The sequence below is a fragment of the Myotis yumanensis genome, unplaced genomic scaffold (genome assembly GCF_028538775.1).
Source record: "Myotis yumanensis isolate MYYU_CA2020_CCGP unplaced genomic scaffold, mMyoYum1.0.hap1 SCAF_1, whole genome shotgun sequence".
Lineage (NCBI taxonomy): Eukaryota > Metazoa > Chordata > Mammalia > Chiroptera > Vespertilionidae > Myotis > Myotis yumanensis.
Genome location: NW_027223752.1, coordinates 227,921,170 through 227,933,311, shown reverse-complemented (window position 1 = coordinate 227,933,311; position 12,142 = coordinate 227,921,170). Strand labels below are relative to the sequence as shown.

The 12,142-nt window shown below is 40.9% G+C and overlaps 1 protein-coding gene across 1 annotated transcript in view; it reads right to left on the bottom strand.

The window, feature by feature from the left end:
• Nucleotides 1-12,142, bottom strand: part of ADGRA3 (adhesion G protein-coupled receptor A3) — a 110,261-nt gene that overhangs the window by 66,072 nt on the left and 32,047 nt on the right. Inside the window, exons 3-4 of the mRNA XM_070398665.1 lie at nt 8,354-8,425; nt 131-202 (exon numbers count right to left, since the gene is read on the bottom strand). Coding sequence (XP_070254766.1) covers nt 131-202; nt 8,354-8,425 — 144 coding nt within the window. The remainder of the gene's footprint in view (nt 1-130; nt 203-8,353; nt 8,426-12,142) is intronic.

The window sequence follows — 12,142 nt, the reverse complement described above, 5'->3', positions numbered from 1 at the left end:
GTTGAGCGTCTGCCCCCTGGGGGTCAGTATAGCGTCATAGCGACTGGTGGTTCCACCAGTGGTTCTGCAGTTTGGTTGATTTGCATATTAGGCTTTTAATATATAGGATAGGGAAGAAAGATGTACTTACAATCTAACCAGATTGGTGAGTCCTCGAAATATGTCTGCATTCAGACATCCTATCCGATTATTTGTCAGATCCCTAAGGAGAAAGAGTGGGGCGGGGGGAATGTCTTCAATTAGTTCTCTTGGTTAATGAAGGTTTCATACATTTAATATTCAAAAAACAGCAGCCAGGAATAAGATAAAACCTTTCCTTTCAGCATTTTCAAGATACTTACCTACCTCAAGAGAGATACTAGGGCACGGGAGAGGCAACAATCCTTGCTCTCACTTACTTCTGACACGTGCACTCTAACTCTGTTTCCTTATAGTGCCCTTTGTATTTCAAGCACTGACTACTGTGAAATGACCCAAGATATAACTGAAGTGTACACATGAGAACCTACCCTACTGTCTGTGATACAAGTCCCTAGATGACCTACACAGTTAATTATGCTGGGAAAAGGGAGGGAACAGAGCCCCATCGCATCTCAACCAACATCTAACATGATGGATAAAACAGCAAGTCATCGCCCTGGCCTGTGTGGTTCAGTGGTTGAGTGTCGTCCCATGTCCTTACAGGAAGTCACAGGTTCAATTTCCGGTCAGGGCACATGGCAGGGTTTGGGGCTCGATCCCCAGTAGGGGGCGTGCAGGAGGCAGCTGATCAATGTTTCTCTCCCCTCTCCCTAAAAAATCAATAAAAATGTATTATTTTTTTTTAAAAGAGGGCAAATTATCAAAATAAATGCTGGAACTTTTATCTCCTCAAAAACATCTGAAACTTAATGCTTTCTAACTTCATTCCTTAAATAGTTAGAAGTTTTCAAAGTAAAGAAAGCACAACTGAGTGAGCTTTTACTTCAGAGATCTATCATTTAGGCTCCATAAAAAATAATTGGGCCATTACCTAGATATCCTCTAACAATATCTATGTAATGGCTCGATTATTTTTTTTCCCATCACTCCAAAATCTTAGCAAATGTTCCCATCAAATGTTACTTTCTCAATATTTTCTCTTCTCAATCCCTTTTCCTTTCCATCTATGTGAAAAGTTTAGTGAATACAGGGGTGGGCAACAGTAGGTTTACAGGTATAATGCAAATAAATAATAATACAAGAATAAATTCTGTTTTGAGTACTCACAACTGTAAACCTACTTTTGCCCCCCTCCCCCCATATTGTATTCTTTCTTCACTATTTTTCTTCACACCAAGGACAATGAACACAACTTTACATCTTAATCTGGAGATTACATTTTAATTGGGACATAACTGATAAGTTCTATAACCTTCAAAAAGGATGGCATGATTTTCATCATTTACCAGGGGATGTAAATTATATGGCAAGAAAACCCTAAAACAATGAAGCTTTACTTTTATCAGTTGTTAGATTTAGATCTATTCACTGCTTTAAATTTTGATAAAAGAATGAGAACACATTTTCTAAACCAAACTTTCAAAACTATTTTTATCACATTTTCTTTCTTTTTTTTAAATTAAATCTTTATTGTTCAGATTATTACAGTTGTTCCTCTTTTTCCCCCCATAGCTCCCCTTCACCCGGTTCCCACCCCACCTACTGGCCTTCCCCCACCTCCCACTGTCCTCATCCATAGGTGTATGATTTTTGTCCAGTCTCTTCCCGCACCCCCCACACCCCTCCCCCCCCCGCCCCGAGAATAGTCAGTCCACTCCCTTTCTATGCCCCTGATTCTATTATATTCACCAGTTTATTTTGTTCATCAGATTATTTATTCACTTAATTTTTAGATTCACTTGTTGATAGATGTGTATTTGTTGTTCATAATTTGTATCTTTACCTTTTTCTTCTTCTTCCTCTTCTTAAAGGATACCTTTCAGCATTTCATATAATACTGGTTTGGTAGTGATGAACTCCTTTAGCTTTTTCTTATCTGTAAAGCTCTTTATCTGACCTTCAATTCTGAATGATAGCTTTGCTGGGTAAAGTAATCTTGGTTGTAGGTTCTTCCTATTCATCCCTTTGAATATTTCTTGCCACTCCCTTCTGGCCTGCATAGTTTCTGTTGAGAAATCAGCTGATAGTCGTATGGGTACTCCTTTGTAGGTAACTGACTTTTCTCTTGCTACTTTTAAGGTTCTCTCTTTGTCTTTTCCTCTTGACATTTTAATTATGATGTGTCTTGGTGTGGTCCTCTTTGGATTCCTTTTGTTTGGGATTCTCTGTGCATTTTGGACTTGTACATTTATTGCTTTCACCAGGTAGGGGAAGTTTTCTGTCATTATTTCTTCAAATATGTTTTCAATATCTTGCTCTCTCTCTTCTTCTGGCACCCCCATAATTCGGATGTTGGTACGCTTGAACTTGTCCCAGAGGCTCCTTATACTATCTTCATATTTTTGGATGCTTTTTTCTTTTTGTTTTTCCGGTTGGGTGTTTTTTGCTTCTTCGTATTTCAAATCTTTGACTTGATTCTTGTGATCCTATAGTCTGCTGTTGGAACTCTGTATAATATTCTTTATTTCAGTCAGTGTATGCTTAATTTCTAGTTGGTCCTTTTTCATATCCTCGAGGGTCTCACTAAGTTTATCGGGGGTTTCTACAAAATTCTTGTAAAACCTTATAAATGTGGTTTTGAACTCTATATCCTGTAGTTTACTTTCTTCCATTTCTATCATTTGTGACCTGTTTCTTTGTCTCCACATTTTTTATGTTTCCCTGTGTTGATAGAGTGGCTTTCTGTGCTAGGTGTCCTCTAGGGCCCAGTGGCTCAGCCTCCCCAATTACCTGAGGTGGACACTCTTGGTGCACCCCTTTGTGGGCTTTGTGCACAGTCTTGTTGTAGTTAAGCCTTGATTGTTGTTGGTATCACTGGGAGGAATTGACCTTCAGGCCAATTGGCTGTGAGAATCAGCTGTGTCTACAGTGGGAGAACTTCTGTGCTGGAGACACCCTTCTGGGGCAAGACTTGCTTCAGTGGGGCTTTGGTGCTCACTGGGTCTGCCCCCTTAGTGTGTCCCTTATGGATCTGAGGAGTTGTAATCTGGATGGTCCCACTCTGTCCACTGGGTACACTGGCTCTTGGATCTCTAAGGAGGTGCTAATTTAGCCTCTGCCTGAGGCTACCCACCAGGAGCTATGGAGAGATATGCAGATTCCTCTTCTTTGTTTGTGGTTTGGAGATGCCTAGATGAGGCCCAGCTGTGAAGCAATGCAAGCTGCTGTGGGGCCTTGGGCCTTCTTTTGGAAGTTCTGGGTCTCTCTGACCCAGCTTCAGATTCTTAGTTAATTTTCAGATTGCAAAGGGCCAGGCCTTTCATATGCAAAAGCCTCTGCACACAGCTTGGGTGAGGCGGGGTCTCAGGGAATCAATAGTGTGGAGCAAACAGCTATGGCTGATCCTCAATCCTACCCTAAGAGGCCCGCGTCTCAGTGTCCCAGTACTGCAAGCACCTCTGAGAGAAAGCCACCCTCGAGTTCTGACCGATGCCAGACAGTCCAGTTTCTCCCCGTATGAGTCTGGGTCCCCAGAGACTCGCCCGGAACTGGAGTTCAGAGCATTTGGGAGCTTGAGACTCCCTCCCGATTGAAAAAGACAACTGCATCCTCAGTTGCCAGCCCTTTCTGCGTGGGCCTCCGTACCTCTGCACTTTATTTCCGCACCTCCTCTGAGTCTCAGTGTGCTTTTCTCTTTCCTTCTAGTTGTAGAATTTCCACTTAGCCAGCCTTCCTGTGGTTCTGGATGATGTCTGTTTTGTCTTTTAGTTGTATTTTTGAAGTGGTTGTGCGAGGCAGCAATTTCTGGTGTTTACCTATGCCGCCATCTTGGTTTCTCCTATCACATTTTCTTTAATGCCCATTTTATTCCCTATAGTGGAGAATTTATACCTTCTTTTTTAAAAAAAATGCATTTTTATTGATTTCATAGAGGAAGGGAGATGGAGAGAGAGATAGAAACCTCAATGATGAGAGAGAATCATCGATTGGCTGGAAGAAAAAGTGTCAATCTGATGAGAAATGATAAGGCCACAGCAATGAAACCTACTCGCTAAGTTTTTCACTTAGATATTCCATAGCTTGGGTAATCCTGGGGTTCTGTAATCTCATAGTTCTGCCTACCCTTTCTTATGTCAACTTTTGATAAAAGAATCTTAAGCAATACAAATCTTTATCCGTGCCTGCTAGTCTCACGCTTCTCAGACGATTAAAGCTAAGTATTTAATCTTGCAGGACTTAAAAAAAAAAAAAGTTCTAGCTGATTTTCCTTTTATTTCTAGGTTTTTACTGTTTAAGAAAATGAGGCATCATCTTGTGACTTGTTGCTTAAACAAGCATTTCTGGGCTCTGTTCCTTCTCTTGTCTCAATTCTGAGCTTTAAATGGTGCAATTACCATCGATTCTTTGGGAAACAATTTCATTATAGCTATATCTATTTAAAATGGTATTAGGTACTGATAATGGGTGTTCATTTAGATTGAGAACCGGCTTGAATTTGTTGATAAAGCGAAAAGGACACTGAGTGGGGCTAGGTTTCATCTACTCTGGTAGTTTATTCTGCAGAAAGCCGCTTAATATTCCTGATTCAAAGTATCTACAAGATAAAGGCAAGGGCATGGTGCACTTCCAAGAACACTTACCGTGTGCCTGTTAGGTGAGATGCACAACTGAATGATTTAAGGACCCTAAAAAAAGTGCCCATATCTATAAGCAGCACTACTGCAGAGTATCTTTATATTTCACTGAGTTTTACATCTAAGACCCTCTCAGCTTGCAAGCTGTACACCGTACATTCAATTACAAGTCAGTTGTGTGGAATTAAAAATATATTTTCTAATGGGAAGAACATTACAAACGGCAATTACCTTCCTCGGCAAGAACACAAGAGACTACTTAATGGGTAATGCAATGAAAAATGCTAAGGCGATGCCTGTATGATATTAGTCATGAAATTCAATGCTATGGAACAAGAAATTTATATATTTATTTTGGATGGCAGTAATTGAGAAATTATTTACTGAAGGATAAAGAACTCAATGGAGAACCTGAGATATTTTTGCAGTGTCCTTAAAACATTCTAATGAAACTGCGTTTTATTAACAGTCCAGTTTCCTTCAACCTCCATCTTGACATGGGAGGTATTTTTAGGATTAATCTTCCTTTTAAAAAAATAAGCTTCCTTCCAAAAAAGCTGTGACGATAGTGTGTCAATCAGGGAAGGTAAAAATAAGTGATCTTGCCTGGCAGTATGATGTCACACCCCTCCCCTTGGATAAAAAAGTTGGAGGGAAAATGATTCAAATATTCTAGAATTTCTCACACTTTAGTGTCAGAATCACTGGGAGGGACAGTTAAAACAAAGATGGCCCAGACTGGGTGGCTCAGTGGTTGACCATCGACCTATGAACCAGGAGGTCCTTGTTTGAGTCCCTGTCAGAGCACACCCCCTGGCTTTGGGCTCAATCCCCAATGGGGGCCATGCAGAAGGCAGCTCATCAATGATTCTCTCTCACTGATGTTTCTATCTCTCTCTCCCTCTCCCTTCCTCTCTGAAATCAATAAAAATATATTTATTTTTTTTAAAAAAGATGATTTGATCTTGGCCCCAGAGTTTGCCACAGAGTAGGTCTAGGACCTACACCCTTGCTTCCTACTTTAGGACTCGTGTTCACAGGCATAGGTTCGAAATGACCCATCCAAACACGGGGCCAATGTGCCCCTGGTAAGAAGCACAGAGACAGTGAGCTGCTGTTATAAGTCAAGCTCACTTAGCCGCTGCCCTCCGCTCCCTAAGGACTCTGTTTCTGGGGAGATGTGCTGTTTGCCCATGCCTGTGCTCCACACCCCGGCCTGTGTCCATCTGGCTGAATCCTAACAGCTTCCAAGACTCTTAGCAGCTGGACTCTGCCATGAATCCTAACAGCTAGCTTCCTAACTCTTAGCAGCTGGACTCTGCCATGGCTCCCCTCTCGGTAAGCAGATTCCAAGTCCATATCTTGGCTGTTGGTTTGTGCATATGATTCCACTATACCGCAAAGCCTCCAGGGGTTCCCCAGCTACCTTGTTTCCCTGAAGCCTGGCTGCCTGTTGAGCAGAGAATGGGCTCAATGAGTCTGTTGTGCAACTGAACTGATGCTGGTCTCTGTCTTACCACTTTATGCTGCTAAACCTGCTGGTACTGCTGTTACTGAACTCTACTGACCCACTGCAACTCTAATGCCTACTGGTGCCTCCCACCCTCCAATCCTATCTTCCCTTTCTTGAATTCCAGTCTCCATGCCCCACTGACCTACCCCAGACAGGCCAGTTTTTCTGAGTCGTTTCATTAAAAAGCCTTTACTGGGAAACAGTGAAGAGCAGCGTGAATGGGGAAGAAGAAAACCACTCTCCTCCTCACATCCCCAAGTGTCTCCCCCAGTGCACACAGAGCCAGACGGACACCATGAATGACTGCCCCCGCCCGCAACAAAGGCCATGGCAATAAATTCCCTTCTACAGAGTCGGCTGAAATTTTAAATTTCCCAAGACTAAGAGAATCCTTTAACTCCTACTACTCTTAATCTTCCAAGACTGTCCAAGAGGGGGAATTGAGAGGAGACCTGGAGAGAATAAATGTTGGGTGAAAGTTAATTTTACTTGCAAATGTAACTTTAGAAAAAAAAACACCTGGAAAATTAGCATGGCCAACTCTGACAAGTGGACCTGACTAAAAACGATCTGACTAGAAGTGAGCAGGTTTTGAATGACAGAATAAGAGCCACAAGATGTCCAAAGTATTAGGATGGAAGGTCAGTGTCAACATTTAAGTAAGTCATGCCATGATTAAGTAAGTCATGCCAAGAGCAAGCATAGCCGGCTTTAATATACAGACACTATGGAAAACAAATAAGACATGAATAATACTCAGGCACCTTGAACTTTTTAAAAAACTTAAATAATAAGAAAGTCTGATGGAACCAAAAGACAGACAGACAGAGGCGGAGATAGACAGGGGCTGAAAGAGTGACCATGAAAAGGTAGGAAAGCATGGAGCTGGCCTCTCTCCACTTTATCTTTTGTCCCTGACTCTCTGCACTTAAGTGGTTTCTCCTTACTGTCATCAGGGTAGAAGGAGGTGGGCAAAGGTGGGGGTGGGGAGTGGGGATAGAAAGAGACTTTGCTTGGGGCGGCGGGCACAAGATGCAGTGTGCAGATGATGTTTTGTTGGGTTGTACACTTGAAAACGGTATGGTTTTGCAAACCAATGCCCCAATAGATTCAATAAAAAAAAGATATTCTGAAACACAAAATACAAATCTGATCCTATCAATTTCATATACATAAAGTTATGCTACTCCCCCATCTAAACAATGGATTTGAAATTTTTTTTTTTCACATGGCAAGAGATCATCAAAGCCTACAAAAGCCTAGTCCCACCTTGATCAGCCTAACCTCCCAACAGTCTTTTCCCCCTTCCACTTTAGACTGGGGCCAAAGAGCTAAACTACTGTCCCAAGAGACATGGGTTCATCCTTATGCCCACTCTTCTGGTATTCTCCCATCCAAAGAGCAAGGCCAAAGCTAAATGTCACTGCTCCTGTGGCGGGCCATTCCCTCTCTGGTGGTCCCTCCTTTCCCTGCTGATTATTACTGTGTTATCTGTTACAGCACATCTGCAGGGTGTATTTTCATTATCCACCTATTTGCCCCCCAAGAGTCTGATAGCTATCCCAGAGAAGCCAGAGTATGGCAGGCAGCCAGCACACAATAAATGCCTTTAGAAGGAATAAAGGATGATGGACAGACAGCACTACTTGGCTTGAATGCAGGGTTACTTCTCAACAATTGTGAAACAGCATAAGGGGAGGATGCGGAGAGGCGTTTTCAGCTTTAGCCTAAAAATTGGTCCTAAGGTTTTAAAATAATAATAATACATAAAGTATACATGAAAATGGCAAGACCTTAAATCATTAATAGAAAGGCACCTCAACTGATAGAGCATTTACAACAGATCCGATCTGATGGCACTCATAACTTGAAAGTTAGCCAATACAGCAATGATTTTATTAACATACGAGGGACACAACCAGCAAACAAATCAAATAGCTACACAAACGAATTTCTTCTAAGCTACTTATATTAAAACTCCCTGTTTTCTATCATGGATCTGGCCAGGTGAACTTATCAAAACTGTTAAAAACCCATCTTTTATCGTGTGAAAGCTTAAGGTCGATGAACGGTTACTTATCTGAGAAACAGTTCAAACTCATAAGCAAGCAAATCAAACACTTACAATCTTTTTAGCGATGACAGTCCCCAAAAGGCACCAGGATCTATACTACTAATAAGATTATTTCGGAGGTCCCTGTGAAAAAGAAAATAAAATAAGTTATTTACATATGAACACTGTAACAATTATTTTGGCATTTTGCACTTAACCACCATGCAGAAAACAACAATGACAAAAATAATGGGAGGAAACTGAAGCCCAGAAGATTAAGCCAAGATCACCTCAGTAGAAGTGCCAGAGCCAGAATTCAAGTTCGAGAAATCTGGCTCTAAAGCCATTTGTGTTGGTCAATAGAAGAATAAAGGTATATGTCAAAAAAGATATGTGTGTCCTGATGTTATTCAAATTCAAAGGTATCATTAAACTACAGCCCTAGAAAAGATTGTAACTATGAAAGATTCCAGAATTTGACAATGATACCTGCTGTAATGGCTATCAATTATGTAATGTTAAGTCACTGTGCTAAGCAGAGTTTTTGTTTTTGCAGCCTTCTCCCTTGTTTTCCCTACTTTCCCTTGGCATATGGTACACTCCAGACAGTGCCTGGAATTCCCAACATTATCCCTGTGGCACCTGATCAACCCCAGCCCTTATTTTTCAAATACTCTGGCCCCAGTCATTGGCATGATTACATGACCTTGGTCTAACTAACCCCAGGACCTAGGGCAAGGAGACAGACAGAGGTCAAGGAGTAGCTATGTTCACTGATTTGACTAGAGGTAAAAAGTAAGTCTAAAACTGTCAGTGAACCTCTTGCTACCATTGAGAGATAAAGCCAACAGATAAGAAAAGAGAGTAAATCCCGAGCCCCTGGATACAGCCAAGCCTGAAGTCCAGCTTTCGCTCTGGGCTCAGTTACACAAATCACTAAAATCCGTGAGTTAGTATCTGTCACTTATCATCCCTTTAAGATCTTACAACCAATCCTAGAAGGCATATACCCTTGCTTCAGACAAGGAAATTCATGTGCAGCAAGATGATGACATCTGGCCAAGGTTTTGGTGTTAATATGTGGCCAAGCCAGACATTAGGCTGTAAACACATCTTTCTGCCTGACACAGTGAAGATTTACTAAAGAAACTGAGCAAATGTAGACCTAGAGCAAAAGGGAGACATAAAGTAAGCGTTCCAAAAGTTGGCCATCATTAAATCATGGTGCTAGAGATATTGTTTTTTAAATTTCTTTATATGTTTGAAAAATTTTATAAAAAATGGAAAAAACCATAGTATGTGCTGTCGTCCAGCACCCTCATGGTCATCACTCTAGCCCAGGTTATACACCACAGTTCCCACTTGTATCCTTGCTTCTCTCATCAGTTCTCCTTTTACATCTTTTTTTCTTTAATTGATTTTTTTTTTTTAGAGAGAGAGAGGAAGGGAGAGAGAGAGAAACATCGATGAGAGCGAGACAGGGAATCAGCTGCTTCCTGATACTAGGGATTGAGTCCACAACCTGTGAATCGTCCTGACCGGGAATCAAACCCGTGAACTCGTGGTTCATAGGTCTATGCTCAACCACTGACCCACACTGGCCGGGCTCCATTTACATCTTCATAAACATGAATCTGATCATGTCTCTGTGCCAGCTAAATCCTCCATAAGCTCCACAATCCCCTCAGAAGAAAGTTCAGACTCTTCCAGGTAACTTACAGGCTACCCATGGCCCTGACTTTGCCCATCTCCCTACTCCAACGCTCATTTCCTAATCTGCTCCAGCACCCTCCTTTAACACTCACTCGCTCAGTCCCTCTCTCTTCAAATATGCTGGTCATATTTCTAGATATTTCTAGAAAGAGTCATATTTCTCTCACCCATCTATTCAGTGAGAGAGAGACTGAGACTCCTTATGTAGAGGGTAGATGGACAGTGCTATGTTCTAAATGTTTGTCCTCCTCCCACAAAATCACACATTGAAAACCTAACTCCCAAGGTGATGGCAATAGAAGGTAGGACCTTTGGGAGGTGACTAGGTCATGAGAACAGAGAACTAATGAATGTGATTAATGACCTTACAAAGGAGGCCCCAGACAGCTCCCTCTCTCCCTTCCAGCAGGTGAGGTTTCAGCAAAAAGATGGCCAAGTAGGATGTGGTACCTCACTGGACACCAATCAGCCGGTGCCTTGATCCTGGACTTCCTGGTCTCCAGAAGTGTGAGAAATAAGCGTTTGTCTTTATAAGCTACCCAGTTTCTGGTGTTGTTATAGAAGCCAGAAGAGACTGAGACAGATGATAAATGGATGAAATCCTGGCTCAGAGACAGAATTACAGTTACCTAAATTTCACTATAAAAATCTTTTAAATAAATTACGGTTAGCCACTAAATCATTAGACTATTCATCAAGCCAGACAATGTAGAGGCTACTGAATGTCATTCATAACTTAAGTCCACTTTGCACACTTATACCTCAATAAAGGCCTGCACCTGACTGAATAATTTAAGCAAATGTGTGTATGTAGGCAAATTCCAATGCAAAGAAAAATAATACCGCAAATTGTTAATAATTATTTACTCTGGGTAAGTAAACTGGTGATATGGGAGATTACTATATGATTCTTTCAATTTTGCTGTATGTTTGAAAATTTTCATAATAAAGATTAGTTTCTGTCCCCCACTTTTTAGTCCCAGGAAGTACAATTCATTCATCAGGCCCAATGTACTAGTTTCTACCTCCCCCTCTGCACCCGATCCCAACCCTATACTTCAAAGAAGATTTTTGGAGAAAATTCAATAAGAATGTGTTTGACTTATATTGCATAAGCTAAAAGTCTCTGCAAATGGAAATATAATGTCCATTCCATTTTTTTTAAACACACTTCACTTCTCCGATTTTAAAAAGCATCTGCAATAGGGAATGACTTAGCTATAGTACTACATAAATTTGTGGTCCATGATGCATTGCATGTGTTTCTAGAAAATACCTCTCATGAATAACTAAGTAGTGTAATAAGATTTAAAGATACACTTTTTATTTAATAATAAAGAAATGCTTGACATGTTACATAGCATTTAATGATAGGCATATTAATCAGGCATTGCCAAAGGATATTTGTAGTCAGAGTCTCTCATTTACCATTCCCTTCTCCAACCCACAGCTTCCCTAGTGAACACAAGTCTAATGTTAGGATGTGCAGCTGAATCTGAATGGGTTGGGTCATTAAAACATAAATGCAAAAAGGTGCACAAAAGTTGCTTAAACAAAATTATAGAAATATTTAAATAGTTGTTAGAAAAAGAGCTAGCTCCTTTAGGCAAAAATACAAAGTATATAAGAAAAAAACACATTTTAAGTACAAATATCAGAAACCTCTACTTGAAACAGCTTCCACAATAAAAAATAAAAATTCCCTAGTATTACAGGAAATCAAGAAGTAAGGCAGCCTTAGTTGGTTCCATCTATCTCTCAGATCCCCATGCTCAGTAAGTCAAGTTTACCTTCAGGCTAAACTTCAATCATGACATCATATCTCAGGTTCAAAAATCACTTCCAAGAAAAAAGTCGTGAAAAGGAAGGGAGACTTTCTTTTCTTAGGAACTGGGAAATCTTTCTCTGAAACCTCAAAGCTAACCATCCCTCATCTCTTATTGGCTAAGACTGGCTCTGTCAATCACTAGAAAGAGATGCTTTGGTGGCCTGGACCCATCACTTGAGTGGCGGCAGGGGTGAGGAGGGGGAGATGAATACATTGAAGAGTCAGACACACTGACCACTACGCAATTCTATTCTAGTGTCAGTAATTAGAGTATAGGAGAGTGTCACTAAATTCTGACCCATATATAACACAACACAAGA